Raw genomic sequence first — 20316 nt, 5'->3', positions numbered from 1 at the left:
CAAGAGGGCGGTCAACGCCTGCACGTTTTTCTTGAACCACCCCTATTCTCGGGCACGCTCGGCTAAGGCTGGGGGCAACTTTGGCCATTTATAAAAGAAAGAAGCAAAGGGGAGCAGGTTCCGCCCCTTTAATGAGCCTAGGACGGGAGTGGGGGGCGGGCGGATTAGGTGAGCTTCCCCCGAGGCGCGCCCCCAGCCAGCCTAGGAGAACTCATCAAGTCCTTGGGCCGAGGGGCGGGGCGCGCCTAGCGGCCACGCGCGCGGGCGGGCAGGGGGCGTGTCCGCGGGCGCGCGCGGACGGCGAGGGGGCGTGTCCGGCGGACGGACGGGCGGGCGGGCGGCGGCGCGGGCCGGGTGCGCGGCGCAGCGTCCTGTGCTGGAATGTGCGGCTCCCGCGAGCTCGCGGCGCAACAGCAGACCGGGCGCCGCCGAGGCCGCGGGCCCCAGACCGGGGCAGCGGGGAGCTCTGGGACGGCAGGACGAGGGCCGGCGGTCTGATCCCGCTCCGCGATCGCCCCGCGGATCTCGCGGGCCTCGGCGCTCAACTTTTCCCCGCTCTCCCTCCCCCTCCCCCGAAAGTCCAGCAACAAAGAAAAGGAGTTGGGAGCGACGGCGGCGGCGACGCGGGGGCGGCGGTCCGTGAGCGCGCAGGCGAGCGGGTAGGACGACGCGGACTTGGGAGGGCGGCGGGCAGGCGCGGAGCGGCGCGAGGCGCTGTCCAGGGCTGATCTGCAGATACTGTGGCTCGGGCGGCGCGGCGGGCGGGCGGGCGGGGGCGGGATCGGGTTACGGAGCGAGTCACGGGCTGGGCCGGGGGCTGGTGCGGAGCGGCGGTGGGGTCACCGATCCCCAGTCGAGCTCCGGGCGGCCCTTCCGCACGGCGCTGGGAGTCGGGGCGGCGGAGGCCGGAGCGCCGCTGCTGGTGGCCGCGGTCCTGAAACTTCCCCTCCGCCCGCCCGCCCTCCCCTTCTTCGCCCGGGGCCCACCGCTCCGGGCTCCGTCGGCGTCCCAGGCTCGCCGCCCCCTCCCCCAGGCCGGGCCAGGGCCGGAAGGCGACCGCCCCGCTTGACTCAGCCCGGGGCACGGGCGGCGCCGCCGGCGGGCTGGACAGCGATTTCTGCGGCCCGCGCTGGCTCTGCGCGGTGGGGGAGAGAAGTTCGCAAACTTCCGGGCGCGGGGGCGGCGGCGGCCCGCGTGGGGCCCCTCGGTGAGACCGGGGACCGGCAGCCTCGGGAGGGCGCCTCCGAGCCCCGGCACAGGCCCGAGCCGGACGCCGGCGGCGAGGTAACTTTCCGACCCGGTCCTGCCTGGGCTTAGCGCGGGCGGCGGGGGAGGGGGCTGCGGGGCCGCGGCCGAGCGGAGAGGCGCCTCTAGGGTGGTGGGCAGCGCTCGAGGGCGAGAGCCGAGGCACCGCCCGCGGCTCGGTGGCGGAGAGGAAGCAAGAGGGCCCAAGTTTGCAAAGAGCTGCTTTGTGTTTGGTATTTTGAGAAAATGGCCGAATGCCTATTTCAGTTAGGAATGCCGCCGCCGAGGCCGGCGCTGGTGGCAGCAGCACGTAGGAATTCCGTGCAACACGTTGCGCTCGGGCTCTGCTTGCACAGCCTTCCCGAGAAATGTGGGGATTCCTTGGAGTGTGGCAGCTGGGGTTCACGGGGAGCTTTAAAGTGGGTGTGGGGGGGTCAGTTGTGGAATCCGTGGGACTGTTAAAGCAGGGAAGGAGAGCTGTGGCCCGCTGCTTCCTGTGATGGCATTCGACTCCAACTTTTTGTTGGGGCATGTAACTGAGAGAGAGAGCTTGTGTTCAGACGCTTGGTGAAACGGACTGCTTTTTGTATTTTCGGTTTTAAGTGTATATTTTAGTACTTTTTGCTTGTCTTTCTTTTACTACGTTGCAAGAGGACACTGAGTTCGAGGCTAGCACCTTTTGAGAGTAGAGGTTGAGACCATTTAAAAACTCAACTTGTTTTCAAGAAGGTGATCTGTAATGGCTTCCTCTAGGCAAGTAGGCCAAGTCAAGCACAATGCGCCAAAGTTGCTGGTTGACGTGTTGAGTTGCACGGCTCTAGGGGAGTTTTCAAACAGAAAAAAACGCTTCAAAACTTCCCCTTTTGTGGGAAAAGGGATCCATAACCACCCCTTTAAGTTAAGAGTCATCAAAAAAATTAAAAGTCGGTTGTTTTTTCAGTTTATTCTTTTAGAGTTTGTTGAGTTTTCAGGAAGAAATTCCAGCCTTCCAGATTCCTTGATGTACTCATTATACGCATAGAATCGCTTGTGGATTGGGGGGGGGGTTCTCATTCAGCCCACTGAACTGTTGAAAGGGAAAATGGAGAGAACAATAGTTTACTATTCAGGGCTTTGAAATAAGTCATTTTAGTGACATTAAAAATGTTTAGCCAGAAAAAGGTTGACACTTGGGCATGCCAGTGGTAGGCCTAATGCATGAAAGAGTTGCTTTTTTTTTTCTTCTGGGTGTAGGGAAATAGTTACTCATTTGTATGCTTTTGCTACTGCAATAAAAGGTAATTGAAAATTAACAGCAATCTTGCTCAGCCTTCCTAGCTAGGATTACAGGCAGGTAACACCTTACCCAGTAAGAACGAATTTTAAATTTGTTGATAGAAGTTAATGAAGCTCATTGAGTTGTAAAGGGTACATCGGAAAAATGCTTGCTTTAGCTAACGAGGACCGGATTTAAATGGTGTTTTTTTTGTTATACTTTATTCAGTGTGCAGTTATGGCCACCCAGGTGATGGGGCAGTCTTCTGGAGGAGGAAGTCTGTTCAGCAGCAGCGGCACCATGGGCATGGCCTTACCTACCGATATGTATGACTTGCATGACCTCTCCAAAGCGGAACTGGCTGCACCCCAGCTCATCATGTTGGCCAATGTGGCCCTGACTGGGGAGGTCACTGGCGGCTGCTGTGATTACCTGGTGGGTGAAGAAAGACAGATGGCAGAATTGATGCCTGTGGGGGACAACCACTTCTCAGACAGCGAAGGGGAAGGACTTGAAGAAGCTGCCGAACTGAAAGGTGACCCCAGTGGGCTGGTAAGCGTGGGACTGAGAAGCTTGGAGCTCAGTGCGGTGGAGCCACAGCCGGTACTTGAAGCATCAGCTGCCCCAGAAATGTACAACTCAAGGAAAGACCTCCCTCCCGAAACGCTTGGGACGGAGGACAAAGGCAAGAACACGAAGGCCAAGCCCTTTCGCTGCAAGCCCTGCCAGTATGAAGCCGACTCCGAAGAGCAGTTTGTACATCACATCCGGGTTCACAGTGCGAAAAAGTTCTTTGTGGAAGAAAGTGCCGAGAAACAGGCCAAAGCCAGGGAATCTGGCTCTTCCACGGCCGAGGAGGGGGATTTCTCCAAGGGCCCCATCCGCTGTGACCGCTGTGGCTACAATACCAACCGGTATGATCACTACACGGCTCACCTAAAACACCATACCAGAGCTGGGGATAATGAGCGTGTCTACAAGTGTATTATTTGCACGTACACAACAGTAAGCGAGTATCACTGGAGGAAACACTTGAGAAACCATTTTCCGAGAAAAGTCTACACGTGTAACAAATGCAACTATTTTTCAGACAGAAAAAATAATTATGTACAACATGTTCGGACTCACACAGGTAAGAGAACCTAAATTTTATTTCATAAAATGTGGTTTCTTTTAAGCTTATAGATCATGTAAACCAAACACTAGTTTACCAGGGGAATTTAGGATTTAGAAAAAAAAGCCTAGCCGGGCGGTGGTGGCGCACGCCTTTAATCCCAGCACTCGGGAGGCAGAGGCAGGCGGATCTCTGTGAGTTCGAGACCAGCCTGGTCTACAAGAGCTAGTTCCAGGACAGGCTCCAAAGCCACAGAGAAACCCTGTCTCGAAAACCAAAAAAAAGAAAAAAAGAAAAAAAAGCCTACTGATTAAACTTGTATAGTTTGTCAAACAAAACGTTCAAACTTTATTACCCCCAATTTTTGTTTGTCTTTTGGAATAGACTATATAGCTCTGGCTGCCTTGAAACTAATTGTTGGCCTTAAACTCTGATCCCCCTGTCTCTGCCTCCACTGCTGGGAGTAAAGGTGTTCCTTGCTCCACCCAGCTCCACCCTTTTTCTTTCTGTAACAAGGTCTCTGGTGGTCCATACTGGCCTTGAACTCAACTTTTGTAGCTGAGGTTGTTTAATTTCTGACCTGCAGTTGAATTGCAGCAGGTGTGTGCCACTGTGATTCCTGAAGTGGGAGATGGAACACCGGGTCTTGTGCCTGCCAGGCAAGCATTCTCGCTACTAAGCCTGTGTGCTTTTTCCTTCTTTGCTTTTATTTACTTTATGTATAGGAGTAGTTGGACTACATGTATGTGAGTGCACCACATGTGTGTAGTACTTTCGGAAGCCAGAAGAGAGCATTGGGTTCCTGGAAACCTAATGGAGAGTTTTGTAGATGCAGAAAAGTGAACCCTGGGTCTTCTGCGAGAAAGAGCAGCCAGAGTGCTTTTTACTGTTGAGCCATTTCTCCAGCCCAAGAGTAGAATCACTGCAAATTGAAGACATTTTCCTAAGAGAGCAAGCAAACACCCGTGAGGATTACTTTGCAGACTGCAGACGGAAACAGCATTTGTTCAGCGTATCCTGATGGCCTACAGGTTGCGAGGACTTTCTGGCCCAGAAGTCAGGAATTCTTGAGAGGTTAGTGTAGCTCAGTAGTAAAGCATATATGTTAGAAAGCTTCATGTTGTGTCTCCAGCATCAAAAAGAAAATTTTCAAAGGGGCTGGAGAGATGGATCAGCCTTTAAGATGGCTGCTGTCCAGCAGTTGAGAGCACTAGCTCTTCTAGAAGACCCTAGTTCAATTCCCAGGACCTGCATGGCAGCTCACGACTGCAACTCAAGTTCCAGGACATACATGCAGACAACACCAATGGATATAAAATAAAAATGAATAAGAAAAAAAAAATAGCTGGGATGTGTTGATGCACGCCTTTAATCCCAGCATTTAGGATGCAGAGGCAGATGGATCTCAGGGTTCGAGGACAGCCTGGTTGACAGAGCAAGTTACAGGATAGCGAGGACCGTTACACAGAGAAACACTGTCTCAGAAGAAAAAGAAAAGCAAAAGTGTTTTAAAACAAAAACTAACCCCACAAAACTTGATAGGTCCAGGGTCGTGCCATGTAACCCACTTGTGGATTCGAACTAACCAGAGTTGTGGCTTCAGTCGCCCGGAACCTTCTTCAGAGTATGAAACATTGCTGTAGAGATGGTTTTGTGTACAAGAGTGCTTGCTGCTCTTCTGGGGGTCTGAGTTCAGTTTCCAGCATTAATGTTGGGTGGCTTCAGGACCTAGAGGGATTGGTCTTCAGTGAGCGGAAGAAAGGAGAAGGCATCGGTGGTTGATGCTGCTTGTTTTTTGAGACAGGTTTTTGAAGGTCTCTGAAGTGCAGGCTAGCTCTGGATTTCGGAGTCCTTTAACCTTCAAACTATTTGGGGGATTATAGGAGTGAGGTACTAATGGTGCCAGTTTTTCCAAAATAACATCTTTGGGGAATATAATTCGTTATACCGTTTGTTGTAAGTATATAATAGTTTTCCTCTGTATAGAGTGGTGTATAGAGTGGTGTTGCCATTACTACAGTCCTTTAAGACAGTCCAAAGAAGAAATTAAAGCCCTCAAGGCCAGCATTTGGGAGACAGAGGCAGGAGGGTCTCTAAATTCAAGGACAGTTTAGACCACTAGTGAGTCCTAAGAATTTCAGATTTTGTCTTTTTCTGATACAGCTTAAACACGTAGAGCTTACAAACCTTGCACAAGGCCCAAAGTTTGACTCTTAACACCTACTCCCACCCCTAATAAATAAAAACAAATCCAAGGACTGGCAAAAAAAAAAAAAAAAAAAAAAAAACCCAGAAAAATGCTTACCTCACCTTTAGTGACGCCAGTGAGATCAGGAACTCAAGGTTGTTCTGTGCCCATCTCAAAATCACTATCAGTGTAATCTCTTCCTGTTTTCCCTCAGTCTGCTGGGAAATGCTTATATGGAGATTCCTTTTTTGTTAGGCAATTGTGTATGACCTTGGCTGGCCTCATATCACCAGGTGTGTCAAGCTGTCCCCAAACTCCAAACCAATCTTTGCTTTTTGTATTCTGAGTGAGCAGATAGTGTGTCTGTACAACCATGCTCAAACTTGTTTTGTGAGACTTAGGTTCCTTCAGGAGTAGCTAGATGGGCTTGACTTGAATTTTGGCAGTCCTGCTTCGGATGAAAGGTGTAAGCCACAAAACTCTGGCCAGCCTTGAATTTATCCTGCCTCAGCCTTCTGATGAACATACCGACGGGGTGGATTTATCAGTTTTACTTGAATTACATCTTGATGGAACATTTGTTAGGGCGTAGAGCATCATCAGTATTTTTCAGAGTCCTGAACATACTCCCTACCATTGAGCTACATCCCCAGCCTGGTTTTTATCTTTTTCTAAGTGTGGCGATGTAGCGTTTTGATCGTCTAGCTATTTGGATGTTGAGTTTCTGCACTTCAGACATTGCTGCCTTGCCAGATATTTCATTCCATCCTTCAGTCTTAGGAAGTAAACTCAGGTTGACGTGTTTGGCAAGGCGACTGCCTTTGCCTGCTGAGCAGCCTTGACAGTCCTGAACTGGGCTGGTAATGCAGGCCTGTTTTGTTTTGGAGGAGACTGAGGCAGGATCACAAGTTCAAGGCCTGTGTAGGCCACACAATGAATTAAAGGCCACCCAGGACAATTAACTGAGAATTTGCCTCCAAATTAGAATCTTTTGTTAGTGCTGTGTCACCGGCACCTACATAGATAGCTTCAGCTATCCTCAGTTTCTACCAACTCATACAGAACACCTATGGACTAATATATATATTAAATATATAATATATATAAATATAAAAATTCTGTCTTTGCCTTGATGTCATGTAGCCCAAGCTATCTTCCAACTCTTGATCCTTTTGCTCCCCCCCAAGCACTGAGATTATAAGCATGTGCCACCCTTGGCTAGAGTTGCTGCACTAGGCTGGTGGTCACATGGTTGAGTCTTTGACTCTTTCCCTCATTAGGACTTGAACTCAGCTTCACATAAACTCTTAGGTTCTACCACTGAGCTGTATTACTTTGAGGTCAGTTCACACCATCTGTAAGGGCATCATGTGCACTGGGCGTGCATATGTGAACACAGTTAAATGTAATAAACTTGAGAAAAAAGCAGTAGCATCAGGAAATTCTTTTTATTTCATGGTACTCGGGCTTCAAAAATTTGGGCTGCATGCATCCTCAGCCAAGATTTGTGATTTGGAGACAATCTTAAAATGTAGTTCTAGGTTCTTTGGATTTAGGTGGCTCTAGGTGGAGACTTGAACTAAAGTTGGCGTTACGTTAGAACTAAAGTTGGCGTTATATTAGACACAACAGCTAAGGTTTTGTTTGAGGGAAATATCCCCCGCCCAACCTCTCCAGAGTTTCTCTGTGTAACAGTTCTGACTGTCTTGGAACTCAGAGATCTGCTTGCCTGTGCCTCCCAAGTGCTGGTATCAAAGGTGTGCATCATCAGTGCTCAATCAAGGGAAAAAAATCTTCAAAGTTAACTCCTTGAAATTCAGTGTGTGCAGAGGCAGGAGGATCGAGGGTTGGCTAGCCTGGACTATCTAGGAAAACCTGTTTGAAATTCCAAAATAAAACCTAGCCAGACCAACCCCCAAAAAACTGAAATACCCAAAAACGTATGGGAGGGAATATTAGACTGCTGAGAATTGTCTTTGCTCTATTGTTACATCTTAAACATTATCATTATAATTTTGCAGGAGAACGCCCTTATAAATGTGAACTTTGTCCTTACTCGAGTTCTCAGAAGACACATCTAACTCGACACATGCGTACTCATTCAGGTTGGTACAAAATGATAACTTCCATTTCAATGAGCTATCATTTGTATTTATTTCACTGTTTTAAACTTCTTTATTAAAGAATTACTATTAGAACTGTAACTGAATTGTTTATAACTTGATGTTTTTGAGGATCTTTAAAAAAAAGTTTGTTTTTTCTTAGATGTGATCTTATAGTGTAGCTATTGCTGGCCTAGAACTCAGAGATTCACCTGCTTCTGCCTCAGAAGTGTGAGGATTAAAAGCGTGTGCTGTCATGCCAGGCAGGGCTCTGCCTAAAAAAACAAAACCAAAATGAAGTGGGGAGGATAAATCTGTGTTCTCATAAATCAGACAAAGGTTTTCTGGGAAGGTTTCCTATTTTTTGTTGTTGTTTGTTTGTTTGTTTTTTCTGAAGTTTTATTTTGAGACTGGGTTTCTCTGTAGTTTTGGAGCCTGTCCTGGAACTAGTTCTTATAGACCAGGCTGGCCTCGAACTCATAGAGATCCTCCTGCCTCTGCCTCCTAAGTGCTGGGCTTCTGGAACTGAGTTACAGATAGTTAGGAGCTAACAACATGTGGGTGCTGGGAACTAAACACGGGTCTTCTACAAGGGAGTAAATGGCTCTTAACTGCTGAGCCATCTCTCTAGCTCTTAGTAGGTGTTAGAACTCAGAAGAGTGCTAATACTCCAATAAAAGAGCTAGGCATGGGGGCACATGCTGTGATCTGCACTGAGGCATGAGGTTAACCCCAGTAACAAGCAGTACATTTTGATAGAACGCCTGGTTAATTTTTGTCATACAATTTATTTGATGTTTTCCCTTTCCCAGTGCCTCCTAGATCATCTCTACATCCCCTCTCACTCATCTTTATGGTCTCTCTTTCTGATTTTACCTATTTTTATTACTTTTATTAGTGTGTGTTTGGAATGCACTCAGGCTGGAAGTGGGTACTAGATCCCTTGCTGCTGGAGTATACAGGTGTTCATGAGTTACCTGATACAGGTGCTAGAATCCAAACTCTGATAGAGCCTTCAGCCCAGATTTACTCTACTTTTGTAATTGTGACTTAGAAAACTTAACATTGCTCAGTTATCTCCTGTATAAACTTGGTTGTATTATAGAGTCTGACTTGATTTGGCCCTTGTATATTTAAAATGCTGGCATCTGCTTTAGCTGCATGACTGAGCTTCATTTCCAGGCTCCTCTTAGTATCTGTCAGACTTCCTCCTATATTGGCTGGCCTGGAATTTGCTCACTATGCTCATGTGGGTCAGGCTAGTCTAGGACTAAAAGCCTGCTCTACCACACCCGACCTTGCCAGGCTTGCTTTTTTTCTTTTCTTTCCTTTTTTTTTTTTTTCTCCTTGAGACAGTGTTGCTCTGTAGCTCTGGAGCCTGTCCTGGAACTAGCTGTTGTAGGCCAGGTTGGCCTCGAACACACAAAGATCTGCCTGCCTCTGCCTCCCTAGTGCTAGGATTAAAGGCGTGCGCCACGGTCACCTGGCAGTTGCCAGGCTTTCTTAATCCTGCATGCTTGCTATGTTCTCAGAATATCTTCCTAAACTATTAAATTGGCTACATAAAGATGTACTGGTGGCTCACGCCTTTAATCCCACCCTGCACTCAGGAGTCAGGCAAATGGATTTCAGAATTTGAGGCCATTCTGGTCTGCAGAGTGAATTCCAGGACAGCCAGGGGTACTGTCTTGGAAAAAACAAAACCCAAAAATGGTAACATTTTTGTTACCTATGTAGCCTGGTCTACATAGACCCTGTCTCAAAAAACATTAACAACATGTAGAATGGATTCCAGGACAGGCTCCAAAGCCACAGAGAAACCCTGTCTCGAAAAACCAAAAAAAAAAAAAAAAAACCAAAAAAAAAACCATGTAGAATGGAGGAGGATGTAGCTCAGTATAGTGTGGTTTCACAGCATTGTACAAGACCAGGATCAATCCCTAGTACTGGACAAGGAAAAAAAAAGAGCATTGTAAGTTAATTCTTTCTGTCTTTTAATTGCATTATGTAAGTTCTAGACATTGAAAACATAAAGCTATTTCCTCTGCAGTGGGTCTCCCTTTCTGGATGTCTGCTGGCTGTCATGTCAAGTCAGTTTTTTTTCCCCCCTGGTCAACTGGAAATTAAATCTGAAATGCTTGACATTTATCCTGTCACACAGCTTATTTTGAAGTTACCTGTAGTTAACCCATTACTTATGGTGATGCAGCACTGGTATAGAAGGATTCATATATAAGAAAAAAATATATAAATATTGTATATTTATATAAATATTTTCTTCTTGATTGGGCAGTGCTCAATGTTCTCTGTGGTGTCTTACTCTAGTTGATAATCTTTGCCTTTTCTTTGGTTTTGTTAATACTGTCTGGAGTTTTCTGCTGTGTTTTAAAGATATAGTTATCAGCAATTGTTATACTGTGCTAAGTATTCTTAATACCTATTGATATTGATGTGCATACAGGGTACTGAAAATTGCAGTTTTAATGCAAATATGCCAGTTTTCGTTTATAGATGAGGACACGTGCCTAGGCAGGACAGAAAAGGACAAGTGTTTCTGACAAGTTAGAATTCAATTCCTAACTGTCCCAATATCTTTATCAACCCTATATAAAGAAAATTATAGTTGATGGGGCTATATGGGCCTGCAGCTCACTTGATAGAGCAGTCAGAAGTGTGTGTCTGGGCTCTTCCGAAAACAGCATATAATACATATTTATGATCCCACTGCTGGGAAGTAGAGGCAGGAACATTAGAAGTTCAAGGCTCTTTTCAGCTGCATATTTAGCTTGAGGCCTATCTGGGTTTTATATAATAGCTTTTTTCAAAATAAAGGGAGTGGGGGTTTGAGGTGGCTCAGTTAAAAGTGATGTTCCGAAAGTCTGATCCTGTAGACTGTATGTACCACTACACTCAACACACATGTCTATATAGCACTCACACAATAATACAGCTTTTCTTTTAAAGTATATTCCTTTCTCCTCTGTCAAGACAGGGTTTTTGCGTAGCTCTGGCAGTCCTGAAACTTGCTCTGTAGACCAGACTGGCCTCAAACTCAGAGATCCTCTTGCCTGTGCCTCACAAGTGCTGGGATAAAAGGCATGCACCACCACACCCCAGCTTGTTTTTTATGGCTGAATTGGAAAAATAGATCAAGAATATATTTTATGGCACTTTGGGAGCTTATGTAGGTAGCTTTTTATACTTTTCTTGATAGAAAGGTTTTTGAAGGCCCCATGTTGGGTGCTATCTGTTTTAAGCCTTTATACCCTAATACAGGTTGGGGGAGGGGATAAAGCATGAGACAGGACAACCAGAACAGTTACTGGCTTTAATACTTGAGACATCAAGTCATTATTTTATGAGTAAAGGATTTGATGTCTTGGACAGTGAACATACCCTAGACCAAGTATGCTATAGACAGTCACTCCCTGTGTCAAACCTATTTTAAATGAAGGACCAGAGTATGCTTGAATTCTCTGACCTTTGGTCAGGGCGGGGTGAATGGTCTATGGGTCAGCTTAATGTCCAAAACACCAAGTAACCACGTCGTAGGTCAGGGTGTGTAGTCACACCTGTTGACAACAACTTTGAGAGCAAAAGTAAGCTCAAACTCTCTGATGTCCAGTTAAGGTGGAACAGACTCAACTCTGGGCCCTCACAAGAGTGAGACTGCCATATATTTTCCTTTCATTCAAGTCCCATCCTCCCCCCTTTAATTTAAACCTATTTGTGTCTATATAGTAACGTCAAGGCCAACCTGAGATACAGGAGACCCCCTCTCAACCTGTCAGAGATGGCTCAGTTAGTAAAGGCTCCTGCTACAGAAGCTGATGGCCTGGATGGGAATTGAACTTCTTTTCCATTATAATTTGTTTGTGCATATCTGTGGGGCACATATGCTATGTCAGTCATGCATGTAAAGGTCAGAGGACAGCTTAGAGGACTTGACTCTTTCACCATGTGGATCCTGAGGATCTTCCTCAGTCTTAAAACTCCCTGTCCTCTTATATATTTCTTTGAGTTCCCTCCTTCCACTCCAACCCCTTCCTCAGCCAAAAGACAATTAGGATTTCTTTAATAAGCATAGGTAGGAAGTTATTACTTGAATAAGGGCAGCTTAACTTGTTAGCTATACTGCTGAGAGGTTATGACTTCATCCGTAGCAACTCATTAACTGCCTCTTAACTACTCAGGAAAGAGTGGGGCCTTCTGTGCTCCTCCTCCATTCGTCTGGAATGTTGATGACTGTTATCTTAGATGTACAGGTAGTCACAGCCAAATGAGTTCATGAATATAATGTCCTGCTGTACCCAGATGTTTCTTCTGTACATCCTCTATCCTCTGTCTTTTCCTCTTCTGTGATACTCCCCGAGCTTTGGATAGGAGGATAACATAGATGTCTTATTTAGGGCCAAGCATTCCACTATCACACTTTGCCCTGCTACAGGTCTCTGAACCTACCACCTCTGGTAGCAGTTTGATGCCATGACTGTTGAAACACTGGAGTAGTAAGTCCACACCAGGGTCTGTGACCGCCCTAGATACTGCTCTTGTTCAGTACCATTTTTTTTTTTTTTTTTTTGGTTTTTCGAGACAGGGTTTCCCTGTAGTTTCTAGAGCCTGTCCTGGAACTAGCTCTTGTAGACCAGGCTGGCCTCGAACTCAGAGATCCGCCTGCCTCTGCCTCCCGAGTGCTGGGATTAAAGGCGTGCGCCACCACCGCCCGGCTCAGTACCAATTTTTGAAGTATTTTGAAACCTCATTTCTTTGTGTAGTCCTGGAACTGCAATACCAATTTTGAAGATGACAGTTAACAAATTAGTAAATTATTTATTTAATAAATTGTGTATGTGACATACGTTCAGTGCTTGAGTGTGGAGATCACGCAAGGACAGCTTGTGAGTTTCTTCTCTGCTTTCTATGTGGAACTTTTTACTAAACTTTTACTAAACGTTTACTAAAAGTTTTGGTAAGAAATCTTAACCAAGGGGCCATTGGGCCATCTTGCTGTCTCTCTTAAGAACTGTTATTCAAGAGAGTTGGGATTATAGGTGTATGTCACCATGGCAGGTTTGATGTGGAATTGAATTTGGAGTTTGTTTTGTTTGGGGACAGGGTCTCACGTAGCTCAGACTGGCCTCTTATGTAGGTGCAGGTCACCTTGAGGAAGGCTTTTCAGAGTAGTCCCCGCAGTGACACTGCAGGGCCAAGTGGAGATGTGCGTGTGTATTGTAGAAAGAAGCACAGACGCCCAGGACCCTGTGCTCGCCAGGCAGGTGATAGACTCTGCTAAACTGCCCATACTGACCTCAGACACAGTGGTCCTCCTGCCTCAGCTTCTAGAGTGGCAGTGATTACAGGTATTGCTTCCATCCATGCCTGACTGAAATGCTTGGATTTTAACATGGAAAGAGTTGCCATTTATTTACAAACCTAAATTTGATATACCTGGGTAGATGTTTTGGGGGAGATTAAGGATTCTGTCAACAGATATTTCTAATGTTGTAATCTTTAATATTGTCATAGTTAAGCTTCATGTTTAATTTTGCTTGTGGTAAACTTGGATAATAATGCATGAGAATGTTTAAAAGATTAATTTTCATAAATGTCAATTTCCATTTCTCTACTATGCATTCCATTGGACCGGTGGGGTATGGATACCAATTGGTAATATTTACTAGAGTGTGATCTAGTTGGGTATGTATTCAGGTAGAATGTTTTTTGTTTTTTTGGGTGGGTGGGCTCTGTGATTATGACTGTTTACATACTGTATTTATTTGTATGCCAGTCCTCATTTAGTTAGTTTCTTTGCCCCTTTTATAGAGAAATTAAGAAAAAAAATCACTAAGTTTTTTAGTTGACTTTAGCTTTATTTTTGCTTTAAAACAGTTACTATGGTCTTAGAGGAACTTGCTCACCTCCTGTAATGACTAAAGGGTTAAATTTACTCCCTCAGGGTAAAGCAGAGCCTTAAAAATGAGGCATATAGTTAAAGACTCCAGGTTGACCTTACAAATATATTTCATATTGTGTTATATTTTAGTTTAAATGAATTCTGGATGTTGAGGAGCAGAAAATTAAACTTTTCTCTTGGAGTAGCTTTGTCCCAGAGCTGGCATCCAGAGGCTTGTGGCCTATGCCAGCAGGTCTTTGCTTCCAGGTGGAGCCTGTTCTTTAATAGTGCCAGATAGCTAACTTCATAAACTGTTTTGAACATAGTGGTTGACTGGGTTGATTATTCCTTTAATTTATTTTGATAATGAAGCCTCCATCCCAGATAGAGAAAAGTTATACAAATAAATACGGAAAATATAAGGTGCATGGTCATGTCTTTCCAATAAATGGCCTGGTTATTTTACATGTACAACTCCTAAGGATATTTTAATGTTGGATTTGTGTCTTCTCTCTGTGGTAACATCTCTTTTTTTACCTTTAGGTGAGAAGCCATTTAAATGTGATCAGTGCAGTTATGTGGCTTCAAATCAGCATGAAGTGACCCGACATGCAAGACAGGTTCACAATGGGCCGAAACCTCTTAACTGTCCCCACTGTGACTATAAAACGGCAGACAGAAGTAACTTCAAAAAGCATGTGGAGCTGCATGTCAACCCACGGCAGTTCAACTGCCCCGTGTGTGATTATGCAGCTTCCAAGAAGTGTAATCTACAGTATCATTTCAAATCTAAGCACCCTACCTGTCCTAATAAAACCATGGATGTCTCAAGAGTGAAACTGAAGAAAACCAAAAAGAAGGAGGCTGACTTGCACAGTAACAACACCACCAGTGAAAAAACAGAGACAGAGCAAACAAAGACAAAGGGGGATATGTCTGGAAAGAAAAACGAGAAACCTGTAAAAGTAGAGAAAAAAGAGAAGAAGTCTTGTGGCAGTGTTGCAGTGGTCCAGGTAACTACCAGAACTCGGAAATCCGCCGCAGAGACGAAAGCTGCAGAGATGAAACGCGTAGATGTACGTGCAGGAAACAGTTCAGACACATCCAGTAACACCAAGAAAAACAAAAGAAAGACGGAGGCTGAAGCCCGCTCCTCAGATGATCCTGTGAATGAGGAGCCAGTGCCGAGAAAGAAACAGAAGACAGAGAGCAAATCCAAAAACAGACCCGAAGTGCCAAAGGGGGACAGCAGAGTGGAGGAGGGCAAGGGGGACAATAAAAAGCACAATATTCCTATCAAGAAAGGTTCAAAGAAGAAAACTGTAAAAAGTAAACCAAGTAAGAAAGGCAGCAGACCTGCTCAGGAGACTCAGAAGGAGACAGCTCAGACAGAGCCTCCCTCCGTAGAGCTGACTGGTGAGGAGGTCTCTCCAGTTCCTGCGCTCGCTCAGGTTGTAGTCACTGTGACAGGGTCCACTCAGACAGGGCTTCCTTCTCTAATGGAGATAGCTCAAACAGGGCCTGTTCAGATGGAGGTTTCCCAGACAGGGGTTCCTCAGGTGGAGCTGCCCCCTCCAGTGGCGCCTACTCAGAGTGAGCTGCCATCTCCCATGGAGACTGCCCAGAGCGAGCTGCCAACTCCCGTGGAGCCTGCTCAGTGTGAGCTGCCAACTCCCGTGGAGCCTGCTCAGAGTGAGCTACCATCTCCCATGGAGCCTGTTCAGAGTGAGCTGCCATCTCCCGTGGAGCCTGCTCAGAGCGAGCTGCTATCTCCCATGGAGACTACTCAGAGCGAGCTGCCCCCTCCAGTGGAGCCTGCTCAGAGTGAGCTGCCATCTCCCATGGAGCCTGTTCAGAGTGAGCTGCCATCTCCCATGGAGCAGTCATCTTTGATGGAGCCACCTCAGGTGGGACATTGTCAGAAAGAGTTGCCTTCTCTTTTGGACTATGCTCAAATGGAGGTTGCACAGACAGGGCCTACTCACATGGGATCTGTTCAGGAGGAGCTTCCCGCTGTCTTGGAACCACCTCTTCAAGTCAAGCCCATTACTAAAAGGTCATCTCCCCGAAAAGATAAGACGAAGGAGAAGTTGAGCATACGGCGTGAGATGCTGCGGCAGGAACAAGTCCTTATTGAAGTTGGCTTAGTGCCTGTTAGAGAGAGCCAGCTTCTAAACGAAAGCAAGAGTGCTCAGGGTCGTCCAGGACCCTCTTTACCACTGCCAAAGGGAAACTCAAGAAGAGAAGAGACACCCAAGGACCAAAACATCTCTGAGGAGGAAGGAATAGCACCTCTCAAAGTAGGGACTGAGGAAGCCTGCAAGAGCCAAACTGACCTTGTTGCTCCAAAGGAATCTACCAGTGTGTTATCCTCTGAGCAAAATTCAGATGTGCCAGATGGTGAAACGCTGCATGCTAAGTGCCAGACAGGTTCAGCTGGGGCTCGTGAAATTGAAGTGGACGCTGAGCAGAACACAGCAGACAATGTCCCTGTGAAGGACTCAGCAGTCGAGCCAGGGTCACCAGTGCCTCGTCTCCCATCAGCAGAACGTGAAGTGGCATCACCAGCTGTAGTGGCCTCACCTCCCATCACTTTGGCTGAAAACGAGTCTCAGGAAATTGATGAGGATGAAGGCATCCACAGCCATGACGGAAGCGACCTGAGTGACAACATGTCAGAAGGCAGCGACGACTCCGGGCTGCACGGAGCTCGGCCAGGGCCACAGGAAGCTGCTTCAAAAAATGGAGAGGAAGGGTTGGCAGTTACTTTAACTGAGGGAGATTTTGTTTGTATTTTCTGTGATCGTTCTTTTAGAAAGGAAAAAGATTACAGCAAACACCTCAATCGCCATTTGGTTAATGTGTACTTCCTTAAGAAGGCAGCTGAGGGGCAGGAGTAGACCCGAAGTGCGGTTCCTGGTGTGAGCACGTCTCTGCTTCTAGTTTGTTAAGGCAGGAGGCAAATGCAAGCTTGCTTTACATAGTGCCCAGTGCTGATTTTGAAGTGACATTCTTTTTCTTAGGATTGTGTCTTATCTATTGACTGTTGGATAAATCTTAGCAAAGCCTAGGAGGTTAATGTAAGGAAACAGACACTTAAATCTGTTAGCGTGTGCAGTCGAGTGGAAAGAGGAAGGCAAGATATTAGAACATGCTTTCTTGCCTTGTTCACCTGCAGCCTGTCAGTTTTTTCTGTCTTTTTCACTTTAGTTTCTATTTTTTAGTTCCTTGTTCAGATTGATAAAAATTGGCGTAGCAAATTACTTGAAGAATTTGCCTGCTTTATATAAATAAAGTTAGCACTTTAAAGTTTCTTTAGATCAGAAAAGACATTTAAATTGAAGAAAAATTCTTTGAACAGTGGCCATTGTATCTGTCCAGGTAACTGCTTCCTGACTGAACGGTCAATATGTTGTTTGTATGTTAATCATTATAAAAAGTGATTTTGGTGTTTTTTATTTTGGTGCTTTACTGGCTTAATATGTTGCACATGGTTTTTGTTTTTTAACCTATGCAGTTAATTCCTCCCCTCTAGAAATAGCATTGTGTTTAATAGTAACACTTTATCCATATATGCATGTTTTTTTCTTTTGGGGGTGTGCTTTTAGGCTTGTTTGCAAAGGGCTGTTTTCCTTTTCTTTGCAATTGTCTTTTTTGCAGAACTATAGTGTGCGAGGTTATAAGCAATGGAACATGCAGGTTCAATCCATTGTTTTTTTTATTATTTTAATTTTAATTGCTTATCTATGCCAGAATCAGTTTCATATAAGTTATTTTGAATGGTGAGCATATGTGTAATTCACAGCTCTCTGGTCTGACTTCCAGTAAGCCACGAGATCCCATATTGACAAAATTTAATCTCATATCAGCCATTAGAGTTTTTTTTTTTCTTTTGCTGATTCTAGCTTATCTCTTAGAGAGTGATAAATCGTTCTTTGAAGAGTTTATTTTTTCAATAGATATTTGACGTTGGGATGGACGCTCAGCTGAGTAAAGAACTCCAAGTGATTGGTGGAAACAGCAAACCTGGACCAGACATAGCGTTCAAACTATAGAATATCACTTGTGAGAAAGCCATCATGGCCACATGGCTAACTAGAATGGAGTACTAAGATCTGGCCAACAGCTGCATCTTCCAGTGAGTACCTGAACTGGGCTGATGTTCATACTTTCTCAGGGATCTCCACAAACTAGTGGGTGTCCTCACTGCCCCTGTGAGACAGCCTCTGTACAGGAGAGGCCTCCAGCGAACTGTAGCCATCCCGGTGTCCTCTGCGACACTGCTGAGAGGCTGCGCGCTCCAGCTCCAGAACTGGCTCTCTGTGCTCTTTGTCAGTGCCAGAATGTGAAATACTCCAACTTGGGATATTTTTTTTACTGGTAGTAGCAACAAAGTAAGATCCCAAGCGGGACTTGTGACATTTTGGTGGTCATGTTCTGTTTGGAAATAACCTCTCTGTATTGCATTTATTTTCTTTTACCTGGCGATCTCTGAGCAGGCTTCAGATTTTGACAGTTCATGAAAGATGATAAGCATTAATGTATGTGTGAAAAGCTTAGGGAAATTCTGAGTGAAGTTTTAGTTAAAGTTGGTTGAACTTGGGATAGACTGGGAGGCCAAAGATTTAAAAAACAGAAGATTCTCTGAAAACACAAGTTGTGTGATAACAGTGTGTGCTTTGTGTGTGTGAATGAGGATTTGTAAGTGTTGAATTCTAGGCTCCGACAATCATTGTCAGTGCAGATCAGACTGCAAGTATTTATGTTTTAAAACTTAAATTATAAAGCTAGTTAAGTCTTTCTAACAACTAGTTTTAATGTTCATGAGCATGTTTTACCTATGTTACCTATTCAAGATGTTGGTAAAGATGCATCGCAAGCACAGGTGGGAGGCTGGGAGCTAGCTGGTTTTGAGGAAGAGGCCTTTGTGGAGTCTTTCCTATAGCAAAGGAAGGAAAACAGTGCCTTCTGGGACTGAACTAAGTTTTAATTTGAGATTGGAAGTCAAAAACAAAAATATAAAGGAAATTGAAACCTCATTAAATTTATCTTTGAAGCATTGAAATGAAATTGAGGGGGACTTTTGAGGCCTTGTTCCAGAAAACAAGGACTTGGTTGTCAGGCCTATATTAGGCCTAAACCTTGGTGCCATTGTTTGTACCTAAATTGTTTCAATGGAAAGTACAGTTTAGAGTTCTTCCATTTGAAAACTGATTTTTGCATGGGATTGTTTGATCTTGTTTTCTAGTCTCTCTTCCCGTTACCAACTTCATAGTCTGAAGGTAGATTTTTCTCTTGATAAAGGAACAAAAAAAGTGAACATCTTATTTGTAAATTGATATCTAGTAACTAGTGATAAACTTGAAATGGTAGAATTCTTTAAAGCCTAATTTTTGGTAGCCTTAGAAAAATGTATCTTAATTATTTTTGAACCTGTATTCACCTTGTTTTTTCATATATCTTAAGTTATATTTTCTTTTCAGAGCTGCTTATTTGGGGCTACTTTTTTTTGAAATTGAGGCGTAATTCATAAAAGAGGGTACATCGTTTTGATGATATTTTTACAACGTTGTCTGGATGTCTTTAGTCTTCCAAGAAGGGCCATTTTACTTTTAGAGTTACATTTAAAGTCTTGAGGTAACACTTGGACCACTTTGCATGTAAGCGCTAATGCAAATTAAAACCTGAGTTGACCTCAAGCCGTTCACTCTATGAAGGCTGACAGCGAGAGGAACACAGCCTGTCGGTAAACTGTTTCTTGTGGGCTGAAGATTTTTTTTTTTTTCAAAAAATCAAGGTATATTCTAGGGTTTCCTGGTTGACCTCAATAGATAAACTTCAGAAATGCTCTGAATGTGTTAGGTTTACAGTCTACGTACATGGCTGGCTAAGTGAGATGGCTTTTACAGTTCTGCATGTATCCCTTAGGCTCCCCATTAGTTACTGAACCTCTAAAACTGGTATTGTAACATTACAACAATGTTTTGCGCCAATTTTATAAACCTTTACAGTGCAATATGTGTTACTTTTCTGAGGCAAACCAAAGGTGTATTTCTCAAGGTTCTGCTGCCGTCAGCAGCGTTTGATGGAGGATCTTTTATACATTTGTAATAGATAGAAATAAACCAGATTGCAGTTTTCATTTCCTTTTTTTTTTTTTTTTTTTTAAATTGTAAACCATGTACCAAGTTTCTGGTCAAGATTGTGTAGGATAAGTTAAACATAATTGCATTCTGTTAACCAATATGAGTGTATTTCTTATGCAAATAGTTACATTGAAATAAAGTTCTAAAAAACACCAGGCCTTTGTTTCTTATTGGTGTATCAAAGAAGCCAAGATCAACTTTTTTCTATAACTGCAAGTACATTATACCTTGGTTTTTCTTTCCTTTTTCTTCCAGTTCTGAGGATCAAACACAGACCTTGTGCATTGCAAGCACAAACGACTTCATCGCTGAGCTATGTCTCCAGTACAGTGTATTTAAAATTTCTAAGGCTGGCGGGGAAGACAGTAGTGGC

At 44.7% G+C, this 20316-nt stretch overlaps 1 protein-coding gene across 2 annotated transcripts; it reads left to right on the top strand.

Moving 5' to 3' along the window:
- Window positions 1-364: 364 nt before the first annotated feature.
- Rest (RE1 silencing transcription factor) lies at window positions 365-20095 on the top strand. Of its 2 annotated transcripts, none has more exons than XM_038330028.2 (4): window positions 365-659; window positions 2729-3632; window positions 7824-7907; window positions 14341-20095. In XM_038330028.2, the coding sequence occupies exons 2-4, from the start codon at window positions 2738-2740 to the stop codon at window positions 16695-16697; spliced, it is 3336 nt and encodes a 1111-aa protein (XP_038185956.1). In that variant the 5' UTR covers window positions 365-659; window positions 2729-2737; the 3' UTR covers window positions 16698-20095. The 2 variants fall into 2 exon arrangements, with proteins under 2 accessions (XP_038185956.1, XP_038185965.1); XM_038330037.2 differs by lacking the exon at window positions 365-659 and adding an exon at window positions 1088-1284.
- Window positions 20096-20316: the final 221 nt, after the last annotated feature.

This window comes from Arvicola amphibius, chromosome 1, assembly GCF_903992535.2.
Source record: "Arvicola amphibius chromosome 1, mArvAmp1.2, whole genome shotgun sequence".
Taxonomy (NCBI): domain Eukaryota; kingdom Metazoa; phylum Chordata; class Mammalia; order Rodentia; family Cricetidae; genus Arvicola; species Arvicola amphibius.
The sequence above is the reverse complement of the archived record's forward strand: the minus strand, read 5'-3'. Positions and strand labels throughout refer to the sequence as shown.